The sequence below is a fragment of the Scheffersomyces spartinae genome (assembly GCF_019049425.1).
Source record: "Scheffersomyces spartinae strain ARV_011 chromosome Unknown scaffold_5, whole genome shotgun sequence".
Classification (NCBI taxonomy): domain Eukaryota; kingdom Fungi; phylum Ascomycota; class Pichiomycetes; order Serinales; family Debaryomycetaceae; genus Lizanozyma; species Lizanozyma spartinae.
In genome coordinates, this window is record NW_025065052.1 from 56,216 (window position 1) to 82,780 (window position 26,565).

Below are 26,565 nucleotides of genomic sequence, written 5' to 3' on the forward strand. Positions count from 1 at the left end.
CCACATGGCTAGGCTTTATCTGTAAGTGCCAAGTTCGGAATGTACTAGCAATGTGCAAGTCCTTATGTAATGATATGATCAATATGGGTTCCTTGAGGCAAGGTATATCAAAACTACGCGTCACGTGCCTTACACGAAATTACCACATCACGTGAACAATCAAAGATTTCTCTGATTAATCACGTGACACAAACTACAACGTCTTTACGCGAAAGGATAAAGAAGTTTACAGCAAACAGTAAAGACTACAACCAATGCTTTTATACAGACACTTATTCCTTACAGACTGTATCATATTCTAGACCATGCTTCTATTCAGTCTACCAATTCTTCTACTTTTGGCTACCAATGTGGTGGCATCTCCTGGAGATCGTCTACAAGAATACACCAATTGTGTTCAATTATGTACTTCCCTTATCTGTGGGGACAAATCATCATCATCATCATCATCATCATCATCATCATCATCGATGTTCAGTCAAGAGGATTTCAATCGATATGACACCCTTAATGTAGTATCTCGGAATATCTTCCAATGGACATGCCCTCAAGATTGTCATTATCGTTGTCAACAACTTATAACAGATGAAACTATGAAAAATGATAATCACATGTATCAATTTTATGGGAAATGGCCATTCCGAAGGGTCTTTGGGATCCAAGAGTTCTTTCTGGCGGCGTTTTCAATGGGGAACTTATTAGTTAACTATGACAATTTAAAGTTGATAAGACATAACCAAAAAAGAGCCCAAGTATCTTCACATCCACAACAATTGGATTGGGTTGGTAGGATCTATTCACAATTCACAATTGCTCTTGTTATAAGTATACTAGGTTGGTTATGTTCAACTATATTTCATATGAGAGATAATGCAGTCACAGAAACTTTGGATTATTTCGGTGCCAATGGGATCTTACTAGCGAACTTCAACGCTATTGCTATTCTCCTGTTGAAATATTATCGTTCTTTAAAATGGACTAGATTATGTCAATTTGTGTGTGTTTTGGCTTACGTCTTCCATGTCGCAAGCTTACTTAAGCAGTGGGATTACCAATACAACATGAAATTTGGTTTAACGGTGGGGATAACTTCATCTCTATTATGGACGTGGCATACTATCCAAACAAATAGAATCTTTACCAAACACTATCCCGTATTGAATAATCTGATTGAGTTACTTCCTTATGAAACTAAAGTCCTCACCTTGGCCCACAATAAGATCAGAAGTCGTCTGATTCCTTGGATCCCCTTAGTCTGTAATCTTATTGTTCTTGGAGGAGTTCTGTTGGAAGTATTCGATTGGCATCCCTTAGGAAGATTGGTGGATGCTCATTCATGCTGGCATTTGATCACCATATTCCCCAATTTCATTTGGTATGATTGGATTGTATGGAATGTTGAAATGCTTAAAGTACTCAACAAGATCAAGTAATGATTCCCTACAAGGTAACTAAGTTATCTACGTGAGAACTTGTATTAAAACCAAAGGAACGAAACGGAGTTAAGCATTGTGTTAACTTAACTCACTGAAAAGAAAATAATATAAAACGAAAGAATATAAACCTTTAAAATAGACGTTCTAGAAATCCACGTCATGCCCTTAGAAAAACCTTTTGATGATGATGATTTATGATGAAGATATTTATACAAGTTCATCAACTTGTGCCTTTTCATTCATACTTTTCTTGGAAGGTATTTTGGGAGACCCTAACACCAGCAGAGTATGGGATCTATTAAGGTAACCACTGTAGAATCTTTTAATGACATAATGCATTTTAACTATCAAGATCATTGCAAGGAAAAGGATCGCAAGGTGGAGAGCACTCAGATTGCAATGGTGAGCCATTCCGTGGGTCGATCCCGTAGAAGAAACGGAATCTGAAGGATCATTATAAAAGTTGTGTTCTCGAAGTAATTTCGAATCAGCTTGAGGATGAGGTAAACCCATGATGTATTAGGTAAGCTCTATAGTAATAATAATAATAAATAGGATGGAACACTGTAAATGTATATGTATATGTATATACTTATACAAATATAAATGCTCTAATATGACGTGTCAGATTATTGATGTTTGGTCAGAGAATATTAATAATAATAATAACAACAGTTGTAATACTAGTAAAAAGGGATCTGTGCATCTTAATATATAGTCGACACTCACATTCTTGAGGACCAGCAATTATCGCCTAATAAAAATACACATTCCAGCCTTTCTGCAGTATTTGCATTGTCCTGCGTGTGGGGGATCACAACAGTAGTTCAATTTTTTCTTTTGGAACGCAGACATACTGAAATACGAAGGGGAAACACTACCCAAAAGAGCACATGAAAACATATAAAACAAAGGGAAGCAGTTGATTACTTACCTTTGGCGACCTTCAGATGCGACGCCACCGGCAGACAATCTGAATATGTATGACATGACAACAGACAGATGGACGTAGTCCAGTGCTCGTATCTATGCGCAAGGAATATCTCAAGAAGTTCTAAAGATAGATATAACGCACATGACGTAATTCGTGAGTTGGATATAGTAATTTAACTGCATTCATCCTAATAAAAAATGTGCAAATCACACTCGCTTCGGTGGTAAGTCTGCATACGCATATCGTCAGGGAGATGACAAAAAACCTCACCGATGATCATATCATAAGCTTTAGCTTATTTTTAGATATTATACCAAATATAGTGCATCAATAGTTTCTATGGAATGGCTCCATAGTTTTTATGTTGTAGTAATGAAAGGAATCAAATCCTGATCATGATCATATGATGTCATTGTTTTATCTTTCCCCTAAAACCCACCTCTTTGTTTCCGCGCCCCTGTTGGCTGGCTAATCACTTTCTTATGTTGAAAAGCACACCCTTACTAATTTGATCTGTGTCAATACCCCATGTTTGACGACTTTAAGCGAGTATAAGTCCATTTACGGTGTAGTATGACGACATATTAAAAGTAAACAAAAAGCTTAACAGTACGTTTTTCTTTGACCTACCTCCTTTTCTCATCACGACTATTAACAGGCCCCTTTTCCCTTATACTATTTGTTCATTGGGAGTATCCTTTAATGTCTTGTAATGCTTCTAATGTCTTCTAATGTCTTTCAAATTATACGAGAGACACAACATCCGACGCGATATTGACTCTCCAAAGCGTGTTATTCCTTGATCTACGTGCGGGTTCTTATAATTACCCTTGGCGCATCTCTTATAAGGTAACAACTGAAAACACGAGCGACGACTGAAAACCTCGCGTTTTCTGAAGATGGACTAGGATTGACCCATTTCAATTTACTTAATTCATAAGACGACCTTGATACACTATTGGTTAATATCAGAGATGGGGTTATATGTATGTCTGGAATTCCAACAACTGAAATGGAGTTTCATTTGTTGAAAATTGTCTGCAGCTGCATTTAATCTCTTTTCCCAAAAAAGCACCTCTCAGGTCCATGTTTGAGTAACGCTAAATAAATGCAGCGGGAAAAGATACTATACAACATAGGAGGGTTGGCCGAGTGGTCTAAGGCGGCAGACTTAAGTTCTGTTGGACGGTGTCCGCGCGAGTTCGAACCTCGCACCCTTCATTGTTTTTTGAATTTTTTTATGACGTTTAGATGATTAGAACTCGCTCTAGAGCTCTATTTGTCAATTCTAACCCTGTATATTGCTTCAAAGACATTTGTATCCCATGGCAACAGTAATTAAACTACTAGGATCCACGTTAGTTTTTTTTCCAAGTATTTCATGTATCCTGAGAACTTCCAAAAGTCGTAGCAAAGATCTCGTCACGTGATTAAAAAAGTACCAACATTGAATTGTTCAATCCAATCGGGTCGAAATCGTGGAATCAATGCCATTCAATTGGAGGGTTGGCCGAGTGGTCTAAGGCGGCAGACTTAAGTTCTGTTGGACGGTGTCCGCGCGAGTTCGAACCTCGCACCCTTCATTATTTTTTTCAGATCACACTCACTTACTATTCCAGATTCAATGAGCCACAGTGTAATTGAATCAATTATTTTCTTTTTTGACTACTTTTAAGACTTATACTCATGTCGTTCCGAGTCAGAACAGGCGACTCGGAGTCATTGAAGCCAGTGATCAATTCAATCATTGCCTCCAATCCTCTTCTATTTGACATAGCCATAGTCCATAAAACCGGAGATGAGATAGACCAATTGGTTCCTAGAACCAAGCTTGAAACAACCACACCCACTCCCCAACACCACAGCCAAACCCCACAAGGATCATTCGTGGCCATATCGAACACTCATGAGATCTACAATAGTGACAATCGTCAATTGAACCGAGTATACCCTCGGTTCACTAAGCAAGATGAGAATGACTTGAAGCTCACGTGTGCCACATCACCAATAGTACACGAGTACAAGCTCCAAAGGGGAGTTGAGTATCGTCATAACCTTAACGATCTTTCCAGTGTAGGAACTAGGGCCATATTACAATTAGAAGCCCATCCGTTTAGTGATCCCGTGACCTTCCCCAACTTCAACAAGGTCTACCATGAAGAAGACGATTCTAAGCTGCAACAGTCCAAAATAGTCACCAGAGAAGTGTCCTTTCCGTTAATACCAGACACTAAGATGGACCCTGACCAATACCATGAGCTTTACGAGTACTTGTGTCTTGTCTGTGCTGGTTCGAATCAGACACAAATAACGAACCCTGTTGACAGCTACTTCTCACAGTATAGTGTGCCTCTGTTTGTCACAGATACTACCACTAATGACAAAATAACGTACATTGAATATTTATTATCGAAACGTTTACCGGAGATACTAGCGCACTCTGATTTGTCGGTGCTCCTGTTCCGGCCCTATGGGTTCCATCACCGGTGGCTCATGTTCAAGTCCGTAACCGGAACCGTTATACTATGGGAATCCAAGAGTGAAATGACTACAAAGTAAAAAAATAATAGTCATAATAATAAAACATTAATATAGAGCATATATATATAAATGTATGTACAGTTCAAAGATTTTTTTTTTTTGGGTCTTAGTGGTTCGTAAACCTTATAATAAATAGTCATAATATAGTAGTAACAATAGTTAACAGTAACCAAAGCTAACAGTAACAATAATAGTAACATAATAGTATCAATTTTGAACAGGAGTAAACGTTGTTTCATCAAGGACATTATTTTGCATAACTGAATCATCAAAGAACTCAAGTAACTCTTCGAAATTCACATCATAGAATTGATTCAGAGTCAAAAATGGATTAGAAGAATTATTACCTGGTTCTTGAACACCTTTGAGTCCATTCATATTGGAGCTTGGATCCATGTTATTATACTCCGGTGACATGGGATTTGTGCTCTTGTACGCGGGCCTGTTGCCTGCTAAGATTCCCCCAATATTATAGCTTTCGTTGATGTTGGGTGCACCGCCGTCTTTATCGTTCTTTAAGGCCAACACTTGATACCACATCAGATCAATTTGCTCCGCAGAAAGTCCTTGAACAGTGTTGATATCGCTGCAGCTGTCTGTCGAACCCATTGAATGAGAAGAGGGATAATCGGCGGAAATAGGAGGTATATCTGAATTCATTGATCCATTCTCTTCAACTTTGGCCATGCTATTGGCATGATGATTGTGCAGTTGTTGCTTTTGCTTTTGTTGCAGTTGTTGCAGTTGTTGATGTTGATGTTGTTGCCGACGAGGCCGTTTCTGCTTGGAAATCTTTTCAAGAGATCGTTCAACTATTCCAGTTAACTCTTCAATTTGTGAATTGGAAAACAACAAGGCATCTGTTTCCTTATTGGTCTCAGAAAATTGGTCAATGAACTCTTGGTTCACACATAACTTCCGAAGAACCTTCTGAACTTTACTAACCTTCCAGGCATAATAATAACGATGAGAAATCATGGCCAACGATTCAATAAGAATATCAAGAGCTTGTTCCAACAAGTCCAGCAATTTTCCGAGTGAGTTCAAATGCTTCTCAATGTGCTTGTCTGAAGAGATTATACCATCTTGAATGGCATTTCTAATCTTAGTACGACGAAGAGAAATTCTTATGAGAAACATATAGTTCACCATAAGTGATTTATGAGCAGCCAGTTCAAAGCCAGGAGTGACAATAATATCAGTAGAATCCTTAAAGATTCGTGCACTGTTGTCAATGAAGTATTTGAAATGAGGTAAAAAGTCTTGATAGACAATAATAAAGATCTTTCTGGAGTAAAAGTAGACAAGATCAGCTCTGGATTTGGATTCATAAAAGTTGAAGATATAAACAAACACTGATACAAGGAAAATGGTGGATGTGAAATAAATTGTCATTTTAATGGTACTGTAAGACAATTCTTCAGCATTTGCTTCTTCAAAGAATCCTCCTAACCGTCCATACTTTGAAATAACTTCTCTTTCCAAGTAATTCAAGTTCTCAGTCAATGCCTTAACACTAACACCTCCACGAATATTACTCAACAATCCAACCAACTCAACAGTAGGAACATATGTTTCATGACAATGTCGTAAACCACTCAAAGTTACCTTTTCCAATTCCAAATCTAAACAATTAGAAGCTTCGGGAGAAAAAGCAGGCAATTTAGTATCAAAACTATTTGGGTTAGTTGTCATTGGAGTACCAGAATTCATGGCTCCAACTAAATCATCCATAAGTAAATGATGCCATATCTTTCGACGAAGATTATTATACCTTTCACTTACTGAGTTTTTAACAGTACTTGGATGGGGCTCACGATGTAAGCCTAAACCAAATGCCATTTGAATCAACATGGCCGTGAAAACCTGTGCTGCATCTCCATCTTCAGGGGCGTATTCATGATAAAGTCGAGTAAAAAGAGCCAACTGTAATACTGGGAAGTAACCATTCCTCATCAAATTGAATTGATTTAAACAAAGTTGAGCCACATCAATGACTTCAATGTTGATTGGATTACTTAAAAATATCATCTTCTCTTCTGCTTCGGGACTTAAATCATCCGATTTCAAATGAGCTGGATTGATACAAGAAGAACTTGTAAACACAGTCAAATAACTAAATCTTAATACAATAAGCAATAGTCCTAGAAAGGCAAAATCAGATTTCCTTTCAATTAGTAAGTTTGTGACTTCCAGCTTATCATTGAGGTCTTCTTTACCTATAAAGCTTTCACATTGACCTCTGAATGAAATCTCATCAATAAAAGGCATATACGGATACAAATGCTTAAAGTATCTTTTGATTAATCTCCAGATAACGTCCTTTCTTGGTAACACAAGTTGAATCTTCTCTACTAATTTCATTTCTTCATCCAATTCACCTTCATAGAATGTTAAACCCATTTCCCGTGCTTTTCTATTGATATTGGATTTGCTGACTGAAGTCATTGCCAAAGGAACAGGATTATGGTGGTTTCTTACATCACCAATTACACCACCAACTACTTTGGGTTCCTTGCTATTTTCTTTAACAAATAATGGATCAACACAGAGGCCAGCCTCTTCCTTAGCCTTTTGAGCAAACTGTTGTTCCAGCTCTTGTACTTCTGAGAGAGCTTGATGCTTTTCAGCAAGAATAGCTTTAGAGGCCTGAACAAACTGACACACTGCACGAAGTGCTTTATCACTCCCCAAGAGACCCATCCATGATAAGGGACCCGCACTGATTTTCAACGTTGGCACAGACCTTAGGAGAGAAGAGTAACCCGATATGAAATCTATAATATCTAACGGAGACTCGTAAGGGTTATTACCGACAAGCAGAAAGAATTTATTTACTTCTGTCAACACTTCGTGGTCTCCCGTTTGGATATCCGGAGACGTATGTGATGTGGAGGCGGTGACATTGCTGCCCATCATAGATATTATGGAAGAAGATGCTTGAGGGTTGGGGAGTGGTAAATTCCGTACACTGGACTGTCTTTGTTGCTGCTTTTGGGTAGGAGAATACATGCTGGGTATCAGTGGAGCGGGGAACCCTGTAGTTTGGAAGGGTTCATAGCGTTGAATACATTTAATGTCGACTGGTGACAATGATGTAGTAGAGTGGAGAGGACCTGGGACCGATGAAGTAGTTGAAGAAGTGTTAGTAGTAGTAGAAGTTGGAACAACACCAACAATAGCACCAGCACCGGTTGTTGATGGAGTAGGAGGAGGATCGATATGTAGCTTGCTTTCAATCCTTCTTAGTTTATTCTTTAAAGATTCCAATTCCGTCCGTAAAACATCATCTTCAGTCTGCTCTTCTCTCAGTTTCCGCTTTGCTAATTTGAGACCCAGCACCGGACTTGGATCCGACAACGAGGGCTTATTGATAACGGAGAAGGTGTTGGTAGTATAAGTCGTTGGTAGTTGTTTCTTGGACCCAGCATTAGTATTATTATTACTGGTATTGGACGGAGCTAAGTATGATGACCCATACGATGATAACGAGGATGAGGAGTTAAGGGATGCGTTGGACGATGAACTGGAAGAAGCACTCGAGATAGAGTTACTCGTCACGGAGGACCTATGGGATGGCAGAGGACGATCCGTTATTAACGGAGGAAGTTGATCCATGTTAGTGGTATTTTCGTGCTCGATGTTGCTATATGTTGACGTTATCTCCGTCTCTTCAGTAATGCCAAACAGATCGGAATATGAACACCCTTTCTTCCCATACTTAACACACAGAGAACAGGGCAGTCCTCGATCACACTTGATCTTACGTCGTTTACAAAAATCACAGACTCTTGTGGCCCTTCTTCTTCGCTTGGGAAGTGCCATCATATTGGTTGAGGGGATGTGGACTAGCGACTCTGGAGATACACTTCCAGACAGTGACAAATGGGGGTCGGCTTCGATGTTGTTATGTTCGGAAATAGTACCACTGGCAATGGGGGATTCCTCGACTGTTGGAAGAATAGTTGAATTGGAGATTTGAAAAGACAGACTTTTAAATGATGGTGTCCTTAATATTTCCTGACTCGCAGAACCCATAGTAAACGAAGAAGTGTCAATTAGTGATGTCAAAGAGTCGTTTTTGTCTGATTTTTCTTCATCACTGAGTGCCAAAGAGTTCAAAAACTGATTGAAGTCCGACAATTTGAAAAATAATGCGTACTCCTGTTAAGCCGAGTTTTTATGCGACTGACCTTTTGTTTCTTCTTTTTCAGACAAAAAAGGGCACACCAACCTTGATAGTCAAATTAATTACTGGTCTATGCAAATAAAACAGTTTGCTATGTTTACTTTGTTGAGTTCAATTGATCAATTATGAATTACAAGATTGATACCACCGAGTAATTGGTTTTTATAGTATGAGTATAGTTCTATTAAGGTCTGCAATCAAATGCAATGCAACATGGGACAATCAAATCGCGACCGACCCAACCCAATGGATCCCATTAAAGTCAAGTGCAAAAGGGGTTATACTTATAGTGAAAATGTAACACACGCCAATCATGACATGAGCATGCTTTACTTCCCAGTCTATCCATTGGCTTTGGATAAATAGCCAAAAAAAGCTAAGTTTGCTGTGTTATTGTCTCGGAATGCATTGTGCCTTCCCACATATCAAAGACTCAATTTGTAAGAAATAACAGCAACGGCGTCATTTTTACAGGACCTAGTTCTCAAGATTTTAGTGACCAAAGACGACTACAATCCGGGCGTTAAAGGGCTATCTAATTTTCACCCTGTTTCTTCCTTCTTTGGTGCCAATTACATCATAGCTTTTGCTTTGGCTGCAAGCGCACACTAGTGGTTCCAGACTTTTTATTCCACGTCTACAGCTGTCACTCTTTTTAGATTGTGCTCATTACTATCTACAACCAAGGTCCCAGGTTCATGGTTTGTGTTTTATTTTAAGGGTTGATACCCGAGTATACGGGACCACCAGGAAATACGAAGTCATTGCCATGTCATGTCGTATGAATTGCAAAATGGACTTGAACAGTCAATATACGATGACTGTACAAGGCGAACTACTTTTGATCCACTTGATATTCTAGAATAACACACAAACATAGATACACAAATAAAACACATAGTACATTCTGTTGCCATCCTATTAATAATCATGCAAAAATGGTTCTTACTACTTTGAGTCAAATGTCCTTCCAGTGAATATTTTAATAGTATAATCTACGATGTATCTTCTATCTGATTGGTTTATCTTGACAGTCAAGTATTCTTGTGTTTATGCTATGATCGGGTACGGGTGGACCCGGCTTCTTCACCTGTCTCACCCACTGTCGGAATTCTTCACTCGTAAATAGTGAGGAGGCTTCGACAAGGATATTTTCGCCACCTGTCGCGCGTCTGCTCCCAATGACACAGAACCTTTAAACCCGTCACTTTTGCGCGGCTGGGAAACTCTTTACTCCGCTTGCTTTTTCAACCGTGCAATGATAATGTTGGAGGATCTGACAATTTTTGTTTGCCACATTCATCCTGATGCTCTAAAGCAAACTATATAACACTCTAACTACTAATTATATACCATGATTACTGACGGTTAGATACTTGTAGCTGCAAATCGCAACGAAAAGTTCTATGGTTTTGTTCAGTAAATTGACGGTTAATGACTCCCGTCGTATTGTTTGCCAAATATGTACCATTTAAGGGATGACACTGGAATAGTTCCGCATATGCGCCAGTCGTAAATAACGAGAAAATGTTTACATATGCATTTGATGGTTTGTAACTTCTTTTTTATCTTTTTGCTTATTATTGGGAAAGTGTCTCTGATTCTATATGTGTGACTCATTTCCGTAGGTTTTTTCAAATGGGTCAACAATAAGAGTTACATCCAAGCTTTTAAAGCACAGCGGCCGACAATTGTCAAGAAAACTTGTAGGTTTTAGTTCCTTCGTAGTCTAAACAAGTGGGCGGCTTTTGTTTCAGGAGAATACGATATAGCTTCGCCCCGTAATTGAGAGGCTATGCGTATATTGCATATCAAGATGTTATTGATATTCCAAAATCGGACTGAAAATGTCGCGCGCAATTTTGGGCATTGCGCTCCTGTATGCCACTTTAGGTCCCCCACTCAGACGTTGTGATAGTTGATTGCCGTTTAAGTTTTGCCACCTAATTGTTAACAGCCATTCCTAATTAATTGTGTCAATATAATTTATTAGCATTTAATGTCTGCTTGAAATCGCAGTCGCGCCTACAGGTAAGTTTCTTAATTTCTGTATGATCGCATGAATAATGTGAATTAATTTTTGTTCCTCCATTATAATAGAATCTTCCGGGATTTAATTGGCTCACGAGGCTTGAGCATTTACGTTGTTTGGCCGGCATATCAAAATGCTGGCAACTTTATACTTTAAAGTTGATTATGACTTCTATTTTAATAGTCGTTATTGAATTAAAGGAATGACAGGGCTATTTTCCGATAGAACAATGTCTTTTTGTGGCTAATATTAATATTATATTTCAACGTATCCCACAACCTCATCTGATTGTCTGCATCGCATGTGTTCAATAATTTTTAACAACAAAAATTATCTACTTAATCTCAGACAGATATTATTTTAAGATGTATTTTTTTTGCCACCATCATGCAAGAAACGTTTTAGACTGGATCAGACACAAATAGATTTCTCATCACTTTTATGATTTATGATTTATTATTTTTCCTCCCATGTCGGCAGACTTTAGTTCATTTTTGTGTCCTCGCATACCAGTCGAAATGCGGTGACCTTCTGTTGCATTTGTACACCCGCACACCAATAATTGGACTGAACTTTAAAATCCATTCTTTAATCTGATCCGACTTCTTCCTACCGTTAAGTCACGCTTTCTTCCTAACCGTTAACTTTCGTCAACTATCAGTTTGCACCCCTTTTACCCATTCAACCCAAACCTAATTCACTTATGGAATGCATCCATTGACCCGAGAGACCCCAAACCCTTGTAATGGACAGACGAATGCCATGCATTAACGTGCATTTGTTTGCAGCCTGAACCCCCTTAAGTATGACCTGTCGCGCCGTCTTGTGCTCCACAGTAGTGCATTTACCGATTGGCTACCCCAAAGCTCAAACCTCCCCCTGGGTCTCATTACCCTTCCCTAAATGGTCAACCCAACTACAGCAGAACAATAGAAGTTAACTGACCGCCATTACCACGACTGCCAGAAATCTTCAAGTATATTTGACTTATAACACTTGGAGTCCGGCGTCAAAGTTACTGCTACTACTGCCCTATAAACAGTGAGACACCCCCCGTTCCAATCCCAATCTCAATGAGCAACAGCCTCAATACCCCCTACAACCAATTTGTAATCCAGTTAATTGGTTCAACTTTGAGAGAGTTTGGATTCGATAAGTTGGCCCAGGAGTTGAATGATACCCAGAACCTGCTACTCAACTACAAGTATACCACGCCGCTGAACCATCCAGTCACACAACGAGATGTGGACGGGATCAATCAATTCTACGAGTACATTTCCAGGGGAGAGTATTTGGAATTGGCCAATGAATTGGATAAAGAATTAGCTTCTGACATCATTCATCGTCCACTGGAACTGCTGTTGTTGATGGCTATTGATGAAGCGGGCGACAGTGGAAGTAAACGTGTTTATCTTCCATTGATTAAATCATGTTCCCATCCTGAAGTAGCCATTAAATTGATCCAGTATTTACTTAAACGGACATATTTCCTTGAGTTGGTTCTACTATACGTTGTGCAGTCCAAATCAACGTCAGACTTCCCACAACGTTCTATTGAATATTCAGGTCCCTTCTTACAAGAGGAAGGACCCTTAGATGCACAGTTCCTTGTAAGTTATATTAAGGACAACCTTTTAAGTCAACTTGAAGTGTTTCATCCACCTACAAAGGGCAACTTACTTTCAAAATGTAAGAGTTTGTTTCCGCATGAACTTTTAAGCACTTTGGCTAAAAGTGAAAGCGAATATGTGAAGTTAAGTTCTTTGATACTTAGATGTGAATCAAGCTCACTTCTGGAAGTGGTGGACCTCATCTTCAATCAAGATTATCTTTTATTGACTAATACTACTTATAACAATACTGTCAATATCTTTGACCAATTGAGAACAATCCTAAGGAGTAAATGTCTTCACCAAATCTTCACTTTTAATAAACATTATAGTCAATTTTCCATTCCTGAAGGTTTCATGTCTCAAATAATAGACCAAGCTGTTAAATATCAGCATTACAAAAACCCATATTACCTTCCTCCAAGACAGAAGTTAAACATCGAATACCCTTTGTTAATTCCTCCTCCAATATTGGATCCAGCTAATAGTGATTCATTAAAGAGATCATTCCCCGATAAGTTAATCCATACTCTTGACCTTCATACAAATGAAGTATGGTTCACAAAGTTTTCTCCTAGTGGAAGGTATCTTGCAACTGCATCAGCAGATGGAAGAGTTATTCTTTATAATGTTCGGAATGAATTCAAACAATTGGCTGTTTTAGAATCAAATTCTAAGCTTGATCAATCTAGGTTTGTGTCCAATGATATTCCTAACAGTGAAGTGTTTCAACTATCGTCGACTCCTTCTCATATTCTATATTGTTGTTGGGATCCAACTGAAGAGTTTATTGTCACCGTTGGATTAAATACGTTGGTTCGAGTTTGGTACGTGGGATTGAAGAAGCATTTGAATGACACTCCCAAAAGGATTACCCGTTCATCCACTCTTAGCACCGAAACAGTCAATCCCAGGCTTGCAAGTTGCTTTATTCTTGGACCAAATATAAGAGTTTGGACTGCTGAATTTCTTCCTGCTTCCTCTCAAGCCACGGTTCCTGAGTTTATTGTTGGATCTCCTGATAAAGCACTACGTGCCTTTGACGTGAATGGTAAATTAATATTTGACTTTTATGTTGATACAGATGAAAATTCAGATCTGGCAATACTTGAAGAGGGAGATTCAATGAGTTCTCACGATTACAATAACTCTGGAAGAGGCAGTAATGGTGGAAATCTGCCACCAACAGAAAGTGCAAACTCGCATGTCAAGGTAACAAATCGTATTTCATCTCCCAACAGAACCAACAATAGTGGGGGCTCAAGTCAGCCAAATTCATCATCTGAAGGTATCAAGTTTAAAGATGGAGAATCTGGAGATTCCAATGGGTTACTGTCACAATTTAATCGAGTTAATGATTTATCAATTACACCATGTGGAACGTTTCTTGTTACTATCACTGCCAATAAGCAGATTGACTTTTTCACGCTTCCACAAGATATGGAAGATGCCACTCAAACCACTAGAAAGTTATTTTCCTTAACATTAACAGACAGACTTACCCTGTGTTCTATTTCTCATAGTGGGAAGTACTTGCTAGTGAATCTGAAGGAGTTGTATGTGTGGGATATCCTGAAGCTTCCAGAGAAGCCAGTGTTGGTGAGAAGACTAGTGGGTCATTCTCAAGACATGAATATTGTTAGATCTCTGTTTGGATATTTGTCTGACGAAGGCCAGGGTCCACAAGAGCAATTGGTTCTCAGTGGAAGCGAACATGGGAACGTTTACATTTGGAAGATCAAGACTGGTGAATTGATATCTCGAGTCAAGGCTCATTGTGGGTTGTGCAATAGTGTTGATTGGAATCTTTACGGTGATGTTTTGGACGAGAGCACTGATAGCGGAAGGTTCTGGTGCAGTGTTGGTGATGACAAGTTGGTTAAGATATGGGGATGATGATCATGATAATAGTACCTTACAATGACGATAATAAAAATAACGATACAAAATTTTTTTTTTGTTTATGTAGATTTTTTTATAAGTTGTTGATGATGATCATCGATTATAACTCATCGTGAATAGCTTCGTTCACATCGTCGATGATGTCTTCGGGAGCTACAGCTTCTTCTTCCTTTTCCTCGACTTCTTCTTCATCTTTTTCAGCAACTGGATGAGCATCCTTGTGAGTACCGTGTTCCTTAAGGAAGCTTACCAAGTGTTCCAAGTCTCTTGGTTGTTCAAAGATGATAGGCTTTCTGACACCGGTCTTCTCATCAATTTCACCGTTAGCTGGATATAACAATAAGGTTGGGTAACCTTCGATTTCGTATGGAATAATGGCATCATTGGCAGTGTGGTCCATGTTAGAAATGATAACCTTAGCATTGTCCTTATTGGAGCCATAGATTTCAGCAAGTTCTTCCCAGATAGGAGCCAACTTCTTACAGTGACCACACCATGGAGCATAGTACTTAACAAAGACATCCTTTTCAATATCACCAACAATATCAGCGTGATTCTTACCAACAATCTTGACAACAGGAGAAGCATTCTTTTCTTCAGCAGTTGGAATTTCTTCACTCTTGAAAACTGGTTCCAATTCTTCAGCAAAGTACTTTTCCAAGAATTCAGTGATGGTTTCCTTAGAAGGACCCTCTGGATGTTCAGTTTGGTTGATACCATACTTCAAGTTAGACTTGGTGTTATGGATGGCAAATAATGGAACGACAGCTGGGTCCATAGACAAGATCTCTGCGTGTCTACCATACAAGTTAGCATCCAACCCAACGAAATTAAGCTTACCCTTGTATTTCTTAGCCAATTCAGTGAACAAGGGTTCGTATTCAGCTCTTCTGTCGATGGAATCATAAAAGTAGTAAGCCAAAGGTAAATCTGAGTTCATGTACATTTGGTAAGTATCTCTACCAATGTCACCAAAGTATGGGATTCCTTCAACGTTGATAAACTTTTCCAAGTTGGCAGCATCAGTGACGTTGCTAACAAAAGTTCTAACATCATCGTACAAATCAGGGTAGATCAAATAAACTCCGTTATCAACCAATTCCACGATTTCACCCTTGGCTTCATCGATTTTGGATTTCAAGTCATCGATGATAGACTTGTCCTTAATGCTAATAAAGGAGTTGGACTTTCTCAACTTTTGAGAAACAGATTCAAAGGCTTCCTTAGCACTACCAGCACCATTGATGTGAACAAGATAAGGCTTCAATTGACCCTTAACCATGGCAGCAAACTCTTCAATCGTGCTTGGTTCTTGAATGGCAGGCAAGGATTCCTTAATCATAAAGTCAACAATACCGTTAGCTTCTCTTGGGCCTTCATAGTCATCAACAACCTTATCCTTGGAACGGAAAACCTTTAATGAAGGGTAACCTCTAATTTGATGTTGCTGGCACAATTGTTCATTTTCAGTACAATCAATTTGGGCCAACTTGATGTTAGGGTGTGTTTCATTCAAGATGTTACTGGCCTTGGAGAACTCAGGTCCCAAAACCTTACAGTAGCCACACCATGGAGCAAAGAACTCAGCAAGAACCAAAGGGTTTTCATCGATAAAGGCTTTAAAGTTTTCAGCACTCAACTTTACCACGGCAGAATTGGGGTCAGCAGCAGCTTCACCGTCGCTTGGTCCGCTGGCATTGGCCAATGAAACAGAAGCCAATAAGATTGCCAACGCAGAGGTAGAGAAATTCCAGAACTTCATTACTATTTATATGGTTGATTAGTTTGTTGACTATAGAAATAATAAACTAAAGGAGTTTAATGGACGTTTTATAAGTAGTGGTAGTGGCGACGACGGTAATTTTCAGTTTGAACACCGTGTTTTCTTTATGCCGGTGGCGGAGGGTAGCGCTGGTTGATTTGATACAGGATGTTTGTAAGCAGATAGATAGAGGTGGAGCGGGAGTAGCAGTGGTGACGGGTATTGATGGAGTATTGTTAGTGATGTAGTATTGTTTATGTAGCAGTGGTGACAGTGTTGGCTGTATGGTATTTTCCATTACCTATTTTACTACGCACGCGTATACTACAGCACAGTAACATAACTATATCATCTATTCATTATACACCAAGGAACAGCCTCCAAGTTGGCCATGAATCCTGCTCCACATCATAAATATAAGTCATTGAATGTCTCAAAGAACTCTGTAAGTATTCAGGTGAATAATCATTAAGAAACATCACCAGTGCCCATACTAACACAGCAAAATATTTCCACAGTCTATTATAAATACTATTCTTAACTCTCTTCTTCTGTACCATGGATAAATCACTATATGATATGGGTGACCCTGTTCGAGCCAGATGGAATTGTGGTTGTCGACAGTGTAAATAATAATCTACTATAACTTTCCCTAATGCTATTACCACTCTGCTGAAACAGTATAAAGTAATCTGATGAGTGATCCCCAGTGAAAATAGTTGAGGATACCGATTAGAATAAACCATCCATCCTCCAATAGCTCCAGCAAGTAGTGAAGCTTGTGACTGGCTATTAGATCCAAGAAACTCTTCTCTTAATAATAATTTTTGAACTATCTTGTATACTATGGCAAAACTAGCTAATACTTTGGCATGGTCATGAGTTGCTGATAATACTGATTTTAAACGAGGTAAAAGGGGTCCCTTTCTATAAAGTAGATTGATAACTAACGCATGAGAAAACCGGATCTTCCCCCCATAAACAATCCCATTTCTTGACAGCCGAAGCACCTCAAGAAGTGGCCGGTACAATGGATTCTCTAGAACTGACATTTGTGGTAATAGTCCAGTCCTTTAGTCGTCTCCTGCTATCATGATTGGACTCGTTCGTTCTAATATAAACTAATTATCTGGGGGAGAGGGTTGGATTGTGCGCTACCATTAATATTCGCACACACCCCAGTCGAGTCGTGGGGTTGGTTTCGGTTACTTCCAAGTAAGTGGTGTTGGGAGAATCATCACATGGGATTAAATAAATGCTTTGATACTTGAATAAAACCATTATGGAGATAAAGAGTGGAAGAGAATTAAATCCCATTGAAAATATACTTGAGATTTATTCTACATTTAGATGTACTAATGAACCAATATCAGTCGTTCTGTACTGATGTATGAATGTTGGTGTCTGTTGATCAGCTTTAAATCTATAAGTCGTCTAGTACGCTGACTTAGAGATTCAGTTGACGCATTGATGTATACTTAGTTGGAGAACGGAGTAATTGAGAAGAAACCAGAAGTTAGTTTTTATACCGTAAGATATAATTATGTTCTCCAAGAATAAAGCTTTCAATTGGTTACTTTTGTTCGAAATTGTTGGAGGACCCATACAAATGGTACCATATCGTACAAAACCATGAACCCGCGTATATGTAGGAAAGAATGATTGTTGTTATCTTCTGTATCCAGAAGTATTTGTGACTTCCATGAAATGCCCTGTTAGCTCAATCGGCTAGAGCGTGTGACTTTTAATCACAAGGCTGCGGGTTCGAGTCCCGCATAGGGCTTCCATTTCATCACAATTCATTATTTTTTATACATTAAGTATTGCCATTTTTTTTTTAGTTACAACTCAATTCCTTCTTACAATAAGCTCAACGCTGCACCCTGTTAGCTAGTACAACCTACTTCTAATCTAACTTGGATGGTTACCATTCATTTAGGACGCTAACAAAAGATAGTCGTGCGCATACCCACTTTGCGCAGCTAATACCGGTTTTGTATCACGAACCACGGGCCAATCATCATTCGTTCTTTATTCACCTCTACTTGACTACTCCCCGTCAATTGATACAATCTAATTAACTAAATGGCTTCAGATTACGCACGCTACTCAATTATGCTTTTATAATATCTTCTAAACCGTAATGGCTTCCAACAATACACGCACCAGCTTTAAACCTTAGCAATTACTTTTGTATAGTAGTGAATAATGTGTGGTAACAAATTCTCAGTCGGTGCGAAAACGAGCCATTCAAAAGCGAGAGAAAAAAAATTACTACTTGCCAATCAACAAGCAAAAAAACCTAGAGAAAAAAAAACTTACTTTGGAACAAGTGGTGTAATTTTTGTTAACTTATCCCTGATTAGACATTAACTAAACGCCAATCATTGAGGAGCCATGTTTTCTAGAGCTGCCACCCCATTTGTGCAAAAGGTTGTTGCAGGTTCAGCTGCAGTCACTGGGTTGACTGCATCATACTTGTTGTATAAGGATTCACTTTCAGCTCAAGCTATGACTGCTGCTGAACATGGTTTGCATCCTCCAGCTTATGGCTGGTCACACAATGGTATGTTTGAAACATTTGACCATGCATCCATCAGAAGAGGATTCCAAGTTTACAGAGAAGTTTGTGCTTCATGTCATTCATTGGATCGTATTGCTTGGAGAAATTTAGTTGGTGTTTCTCACACTGCTTCTGAAGCAAAAGAAATGTGTGAAGAATTGGAATATGATGATGAACCTGATGATGAAGGTCTTCCAAGAAAGAGACCAGGTAAATTGGCTGATTACATTCCAGGTCCTTACGAAAATGAAGAAGCTGCTAGAGCTGGTAATCAAGGTGCTTTACCTCCAGATTTGTCTTTAATTGTTAAGGCAAGACATGGTGGTTGTGATTATATCTTCTCCTTGTTGACTGGTTACCCAGAAGAACCACCAGCAGGTGTTGTCTTACCACCTGGTACTAACTATAACCCATACTTCCCCGGTGGAGCTATTGCCATGGGTAGAGTCTTATTTGATGATTTAGTTGAATATGAAGATGGTACTCCTGCTACTACTTCCCAAATGGCTAAAGATGTCACAACTTTCTTGAACTGGACTGCTGAACCGGAACACGATGAAAGAAAGAGATGGGGTCTTAAGGCTTTGATTGTTGTTTCCTCCTTATATTTGGTTTCCATCTGGGTCAAGAGATACAAGTGGGCTGCTGTTAAGGCTAGAAAGTTCAGATTTGACCCTCCAAAGAAGAACTAAATGAAGAATTGGGCTTTCTCATCCCTTCACTTTTCATCCAACAAACGCTAAAACGGATATGTGGAAAAGCAAATTAAAATGAAACCATCACTATATATTCAAATTTGAGCTCATGAGATAACGGAGACTTATATATACACTAAGCTGTTGTCTTTCTTATACTCTAAAGGAATTTAAAATTCTTTAGAATACGTTATCTCGTTTGAACTCTCATGTCTTCTACATCCATTACCCATTTTGGCTACTTACACATATTCATATTCATTTTTTATAATATATTACATAATCATATTCAATTGCATATATACGCAATGAAAAATTATCATTCTTGAGTTACAAGATAATAGTGCACTATTTACTGCTAAACACAGTTATTACTGCGACCAACACAGCGTAAAGATAATATTCTAAAACGCATCTAATTTCAGCTGTGTCGTACTCACGTACTTACGTATTCTCCCTTCTTGCAAATGGAAAACCCTAGACCATGTCACTTCACGATCTCAAGTGCAAGGGAAGACCAATTGCCTAATTTGGAAGCAATGCCACACCATATAATAGGAAAAATTATCCACTTGATTATTCCGGCGAATCTAGAACCAGTCACGTACGCTGATTGGTCCTTTCGGATTTTTCGCCGGGATGCGCGTCGTCTCAACAATTGTGTTCGGCGAAAACTTTTCCTATGCAGGCGCCTAGTGGGGATCTTAGGGAAGCAAATATTCTACATTCACCCCACCTACCGGATTAAATAAATAAATATAAACGTACACCTATCTTCTTCGTCTTGTTCTCTTGTTTTCTTTCTTTCTTTTTCTTCTGCCTTTGTTTGTTCCACCACACTTTTAGTTCAGTCGCCATGGTTCAGCCTAATCAGTACCAAGAGAACTTATCCTCTGGTGCCTCTTCTACTCAAGACTTACTCGCAAATGATCCCAATACAAGTAAATTAGCTGGAAGCTCAAATAAGTTTGATGCTGACATCAACGTTAGTTCAAAGGACTCACGTGATACAGAGTCGTATAGTCATGGACATCATTTTTTGGAAGCTGAACCTTCAAAGTTAGTGATACTCGTCACCTTAGCCTCTTCTATCTCTGGGTTCATGTTTGGTTATGACACCGGTTATATTTCTTCAGCCTTGGTTCAAGTAGGAACAGATTTGTCTAATAAAGTTTTGACTAATGGAGAAAAAGAATTTATTACCTCCGCAACCTCCTTAGGGGCTTTGTTTGGTGCTATACTAAGTGGTATTGCTGCTAATATCATTGGTCGTAAGAAGGTTTTGATGTCTTCCAATGTGTTTTTCGTTATTGGTACTATTATTCAATTAGCAGCTAAAACAGTCTGGACTATGATTGCTGGTCGTTTTGTTTTGGGTTGGGGTGTTGGGATTGCATCCATGATAGCTCCATTAATGTTGAGTGAATTGGCTCCTCCAAAGTATAGAGGTCGTTTGATTGTTACTAATGTTATGTTTATCACTGGTGGTCAGTTGATTGCTTATTTGATTAACTGGGGGTTAACCAATGTCAGCCATGGATGGAGAGTATCTGTTGGTTTGTGTATGGTTCCACCAGTTATTCAAACAGTTCTCTTTTTCTTCTTACCTGATACGCCAAGATTCTATGTCATGAATAATCAGATCGAAAGAGCTAAGGAAGTGTTTGCAAAGATCTATAGAAATCCTCCTAAAGAATTTGTTGATGAGAGAATCGAAGAAATGGTTGAATCAAATTCAATGGTTTATGGTTCTACACCTTTACAAAAGACTTGGACATCTATTAAGCTTATCCATACCAAGGGAGCTAATTTCAGGGCCTTGATCTTAGCTTGTGGTTTACAAGGTATTCAACAATTCACTGGGTTCAATTCATTGATGTATTTCAGTGCTACTATTTTCGAAACTATTGGGTTCAAAAATCCAACTGCTGTTTCAATCATTGTTTCTGCTACTAATTTTGTTTTCACCTTGGTTGCCTTATTGATAATTGATCATGTTGGTAGAAGAAGAATCTTATTGATTTCTATTCCCTGTATGTGTGGATCATTAATCCTTTGTGCCATTGCATTCCATTTCTTGGGTGTTAAATTTGGTTCAGGTTCAAATGTTATCGTCAAAGAACAAGGTATCACTGGTTGGGGGATTATTGTTATCATTGGAATGGTTTTGTTTGTGGCCAGCTATGCTATTGGTATTGGTAACAGTGCTTGGGTTGGTGTTGAATTATTTTCTGATGTTAATGTTAGATCTGTGGGTTCGATGTATGCTGCTGCTACCAATTGGTCTGGATCTTTAACTATTGCTTCAACATTTTTAACCATGTTACAAAGAATTACTCCAGTGGGAACATTTTCATTCTTTGCTGCATTATGTGCTGTTTCATTCCTTTTCGTTTACTTCTTGTTACCTGAAGTGGCAGGTTTGAAATTAGAAGAAACTTCTAGTTTATTGGCTGATGGGTTTAATGTTAAGGCAGCTTCAAAGCTTTCAAAAGAACGCAAAAGACAAGCCAAATTACAACTTGGAGAAAATGAAGCATAATCATAATCGGATAAATAATTTTGACAACTGGCTTTGTCATTAAATACGAAAACTAATTTAATTAATAAGAGTTATACCCAAAGGAAAGATAATCCTGTAGTTTCACGTGACATATATATTGTCACGTGATATGATAGTTGTCAAAAAAGAAAGGTTAAGATTTCACTCTACGTATAACGAAGAAAGAGACAAACAACTAGTGGCGTATGGAAATATCCTTTCCATCCATTTATCGTGTTCAAAGCATCCTCCACTCAACACAGTAAGAATGCCAGAGTCTGGAACCGATCATGGATCACTCATTACTTCTATAAGTCAAATACCGACTATGAATACCTTAAAAAACTATGAAATTCAACGGAAATTAGGACAGGGAACGTTTGGTATGGTTCAAATGGCGGTGAATAAGAAGACTCGAAACAAAGTAGCCCTCAAGCAATTGTTGAATCATCTGGCTAAAGAGGGGTTCCCAGTAACTGCAATGAGAGAAATCACCATATTAAGAAGACTACATAATAAGAATATCCTTACTATTGTGGATATGATTTATGAAGAACCCAAAGTTGATAACCCTAAGGATTTGATTCATCAAAGAGGTTGTTTCTATACTGTTAGTCCCTATATGTCATGTGACTTGGTGGGAATATTTGAGAATCCTCGTATACATTTAAACATCCCACAGATCAAATGTCTTATGCTTCAATTATTGAGCGGGATGGATTATATTCATTCACAGCGATTTCTACATCGTGATGTTAAGGCGGCAAATATTCTTATAGATGATCAAGGGGTGTTGAAGATAGCTGATTTTGGTTTGGCCAGAGTATACCATGGTTCAACTCCTAAATTGGGTAAAGGTCCTGGTGGTGGAGAAAGAAATTATACTGGACTTGTGGTTACACGATGGTATCGACCACCAGAATTACTTTTAGGTGAAAGACAATATACCACTGCTGTAGACATGTGGGGGGTTGGATGTGTATTTGGTGAATTCTTTATCAGGAAACCTATTTTACCTGGTCAATCTGATGCTCATCAAGCACAATTGGTGTTTTCCCTTGTGGGACCTCCTAATAATGATAAATGGACATCTGCTGTGAATTTACCCAACAAACAAGATTATAGTATTGGGTTGACATGCAAAAGAACATTAGAACAGAGATTTATGGAATATTTATCACAAGATGGTTTAGATCTACTTAGTGGGTTATTGACATTGGATCCTTATAAAAGATTGAATGCGCAAGATGCCATGAAACATCTGTTCTTCACTGAACTGCCTTTACCCCTCAAACCTTCGGAATTACCCAAGTTTGAAGAGTGCCATGAAATCGATAGGGAAAAGTTTAAAAAGATGAAAGAACTGGGGCCATCCAATATTGGCCAACCAAATAATAATACTATTAACAATTATAACAATCATAATAGCTCAGGTGCATCATTCTTATCGAGAGATAATAGAGCTGATATACCCTCAAAATCTATTTCCCATAACCACAAGGATGCCAAGGACGGAGCACAAGGAATAAGGAGCTCCTTGCCCACTGGTCCCCGAGGGAAGTCACAGAGTAACCTGCCAATATCAAGTGGGTATAGATCGGGTCGAGCACCTACTAATGATGGTAGTGAAAAGAGCAATAATATGAGTTGGGGAAGACCCAGCAATGACAAAGATAAATCAAGAAGTAGTGCTGCTACAAATAGTAGCAAGGCTGCTTCGTTTCTTTTCAGCTCCAGAGATAGAAGGCCACCTTCAGGCTTGAAGACAGCGAGACCCAAATCTTCATCCACGGCATATGTGAGTACACTTAAACCTAATGCTTCTCTTCCCGGAGTCAAGAGACCCAGATCGGAGTCACCGCTTGAGGTGAACCGAGTCAAACGAGCACACGATATGCTGAATGAAAGCGATTTGACTGATTTTGAAGATGATGTTGATCAAGAAAGACTACTGAACTTTTTAGTTTAAGGGAACTATTGGTACTCAATGTATAGCCATATTCTCCTCTGTCTAATAGTAGTGTACTTTTGCTATATATATAGTTTTGATGGGTGCAAAATGGTGTGCATGTAGTGACTCCGAACATCGGGCCTCAATCTAGTTTGAGTGATCCTTTTAAGCAACTCCACTTGTGAAATCAGAGCAAAGCAATGATTCTTTTTCGTCTTGTTGTAAGAACAATTGGTATCAATGGTTGACGGGTTCACACGGTACTTTTCTTTGGAGGCATTCATCGTTGTGCTTCGGGAGACGATCGAGCTGGCGATTATTATAAGTGTCTTGTTAGCCTTTGTGCATCAGACATTTGACTCGGAAAGCAACAAGGATGACGGTGATAAAATAGCTTCAAACTTTATCTTACAGGAGGAAGGACTAGAGGTTATTCCTGATGGAACGGGAACCGGAACCGGCAGTAATAATGGTCTGGAACTGTCACCTGAATCACCTGAACCATCTGATTCCCTAGCATTCACAGATTATTCCAAAAGACACCTTATCATTCAGATCTGGTTGGGAGGCTTACTTGGACTCGTTTCATGCTTTGCCATAGGAGGTATAGTCTTGACTGTATTTTATGTTCTTGGACGCGACTTCTGGAGCCTGGCCGAGAAGTATTGGGAGGGAGTGTTCTCCATAGTTGCCAGTGTTATCATCTCCATAATGGGCATTAAGTTGTGTCGCATCAATAAGATGCAACGTAAGTGGAAACATAAATTGGCATTACTAATTTCCCGTCGTCGGGTAGCATCTAGGGATGCTAATAGCTTATATGGTAGTTTGCAAGTTAACCAACTGAAACCTAAAGGCAATTGGTTCACTCAAACATTTGAAAAGTTGAATGACAAATATGCCATGTTCTTCTTACCCTTCATAACGACCTTAAGAGAGGGAATGGAAGCCGTTGTATTCTTGGGAGGAATCGGTGCCAATGAGAACAACACTCCCTTAGGGATGATCAATGCTTCCATAGCGGCATTGATCTGTGGGATAGTTGTGGGTATTATTTTGTATCGTAGTGGAAGTTCGATGTCTTTGAGTGTATTTCTTGTGGCCTCTACCTGCTTTTTGTATTTGGTAGCAGCTGGCTTGTTTTCCAAAGGAGTTTGGAATTTTGAGTTACAGCGATTTATTGATAAATGTGATGGCTTTGACGTTACGGAAACTGGTCATGGTCCCGGATCATACGATATCAGTGTTAGTGTGTGGCACGTTAATTGTTGTAATGGAGAACTTAAATCAGATGGGGTATGGTGGATGTTATTCACAGCCATCTTTGGGTGGACAAACTCCGCTACATATGGCAGTGTCATCAGCTACATATTGTATTGGGCGGTAATTGTTACAATATTTCAATGTCTTATGTACAAGGATACGCATGGAGTATTTCCTTGGAAGAGTATTACTAATACCCAAAGGTATGAACCTTTAGATTCTGAGAATGAGAACCGCCTGGAATTGGAATCAACACCAGCTTCTACACCGCTAAGAAGTAGTAGTGATTCTAGGCGTTCAGTGGATTCCAATGTCCCAATGCTCCAAGGGCAAAGCTAAGTAGATTTCAATTGATAACTTCTGGGCTTAGGTTCAGCAGCGTTGTGTTCTGTTACCTTAACACCTGAGGTCTAGGTCCGCATTGGGATTAGTAATGTTTACTAACATGTCAGCCATGATTGTTGATGCAAAAGCTAATTACATACATGCATATAATTAGTATTCAGCCCTGTCATTAGTCTAATATACCTGATCTGGTACAATTGGACTCTCTCTTTCCTTCCCCCACCCGCTCCTTATTATTGCAAACCCCGAGTTTTCCTGGTAAAGGCTGAGTAGATGGTAAGGCTGAGTGGATGATAAGGCTGTGAAATAAAACCTTCTATTGTTGTACGGCGTCGTGTGTGGTTGGTAAGGCAGAGGAACATGCCACAAAATGAAAAAATAACCAGTCCGTCGACTACAGGCACTTGTGCATTGGGGCTAAAATCTAAGATTCGTGTTGTGTGTATTGTTTGCACGTGTTTCAACATTAACGCCGGCGCATGGTTGCAACCCAACTAGAGGAGGTCAACTGCCGTAATTGTATATCTGTCGAATCAAATGAGCCTCTGCGGTATGCAAGAACAATAAGTGTACAAGTTTGAAGAGACTAATGTGCTCGTTTTACTGTCAGACATTGACAGGTACTCCCGTCTACTGTAACAGATGTCAAGGGGGATGAGCAAGGTCAGAATTGTACATATAAGTAGTGAGACATCCATGACTTCAAGGCAATTATTTTCTAATATATTCTATACCTTTCTATTTTTCTATTTCACTGGTTGTACTTGCAACTATGACTTACAAAACTCAATTACACATAA

The 26,565-nt window shown here is 39.0% G+C and overlaps 8 protein-coding genes and 3 non-coding genes across 11 annotated transcripts; 10 read left to right on the forward strand and 1 right to left on the reverse strand.

Annotated features, from left to right (window-relative positions):
• Positions 1-470: 470 nt before the first annotated feature.
• Positions 471-1,433, forward strand: KQ657_003962 (uncharacterized protein; the record flags this gene model as incomplete). Its single annotated transcript, XM_043194654.1, has 1 exon — positions 471-1,433. The coding sequence occupies one exon, from the start codon at positions 471-473 to the stop codon at positions 1,431-1,433; it is 963 nt and encodes a 320-aa protein (XP_043050405.1).
• A 2,075-nt stretch (positions 1,434-3,508) lies between these two features.
• KQ657_003963 lies at positions 3,509-3,591 on the forward strand. Its single transcript has one exon. It is a non-coding gene; the product is annotated as a tRNA-Leu (tRNA).
• Positions 3,592-3,870: 279 nt separating this feature from the next.
• On the forward strand, positions 3,871-3,953 carry KQ657_003964. Its single transcript has one exon. It is a non-coding gene; the product is annotated as a tRNA-Leu (tRNA).
• A 103-nt stretch (positions 3,954-4,056) lies between these two features.
• Positions 4,057-4,929, forward strand: KQ657_003965 (uncharacterized protein; the record flags this gene model as incomplete). The annotated part of the gene is made up of 1 exon (XM_043194655.1): positions 4,057-4,929. One exon carries the CDS (start codon positions 4,057-4,059, stop codon positions 4,927-4,929), a length of 873 nt encoding a protein of 290 aa, XP_043050406.1.
• A 189-nt stretch (positions 4,930-5,118) lies between these two features.
• HAP1_1 (fungal specific transcription factor domain-containing protein) lies at positions 5,119-8,529 on the reverse strand (the record flags this gene model as incomplete). The annotated part of the gene is made up of 1 exon (XM_043194656.1): positions 5,119-8,529. The coding sequence occupies one exon, from the start codon at positions 8,527-8,529 to the stop codon at positions 5,119-5,121; it is 3,411 nt and encodes a 1,136-aa protein (XP_043050407.1).
• Positions 8,530-12,205: 3,676 nt separating this feature from the next.
• KQ657_003967 (glucose-induced degradation complex subunit) lies at positions 12,206-14,638 on the forward strand (the record flags this gene model as incomplete). Its single annotated transcript, XM_043194657.1, has 1 exon — positions 12,206-14,638. One exon carries the CDS (start codon positions 12,206-12,208, stop codon positions 14,636-14,638), a length of 2,433 nt encoding a protein of 810 aa, XP_043050408.1.
• Positions 14,639-18,115: 3,477 nt separating this feature from the next.
• Positions 18,116-18,189, forward strand: KQ657_003968. Its single transcript has one exon. It is a non-coding gene; the product is annotated as a tRNA-Lys (tRNA).
• A 614-nt stretch (positions 18,190-18,803) lies between these two features.
• Positions 18,804-19,661, forward strand: CYT1 (ubiquinol--cytochrome-c reductase catalytic subunit; the record flags this gene model as incomplete). Its single annotated transcript, XM_043194658.1, has 1 exon — positions 18,804-19,661. One exon carries the CDS (start codon positions 18,804-18,806, stop codon positions 19,659-19,661), a length of 858 nt encoding a protein of 285 aa, XP_043050409.1.
• An 859-nt stretch (positions 19,662-20,520) lies between these two features.
• Positions 20,521-22,206, forward strand: ITR1 (myo-inositol transporter; the record flags this gene model as incomplete). The annotated part of the gene is made up of 1 exon (XM_043194659.1): positions 20,521-22,206. One exon carries the CDS (start codon positions 20,521-20,523, stop codon positions 22,204-22,206), a length of 1,686 nt encoding a protein of 561 aa, XP_043050410.1.
• A 268-nt stretch (positions 22,207-22,474) lies between these two features.
• Positions 22,475-24,175, forward strand: CRK1 (cyclin-dependent serine/threonine protein kinase; the record flags this gene model as incomplete). The annotated part of the gene is made up of 1 exon (XM_043194660.1): positions 22,475-24,175. One exon carries the CDS (start codon positions 22,475-22,477, stop codon positions 24,173-24,175), a length of 1,701 nt encoding a protein of 566 aa, XP_043050411.1.
• A 222-nt stretch (positions 24,176-24,397) lies between these two features.
• Positions 24,398-25,759, forward strand: FTH1 (Fth1p; the record flags this gene model as incomplete). Its single annotated transcript, XM_043194661.1, has 1 exon — positions 24,398-25,759. One exon carries the CDS (start codon positions 24,398-24,400, stop codon positions 25,757-25,759), a length of 1,362 nt encoding a protein of 453 aa, XP_043050412.1.
• Between the last annotated feature and the right edge of the window lie 806 nt (positions 25,760-26,565).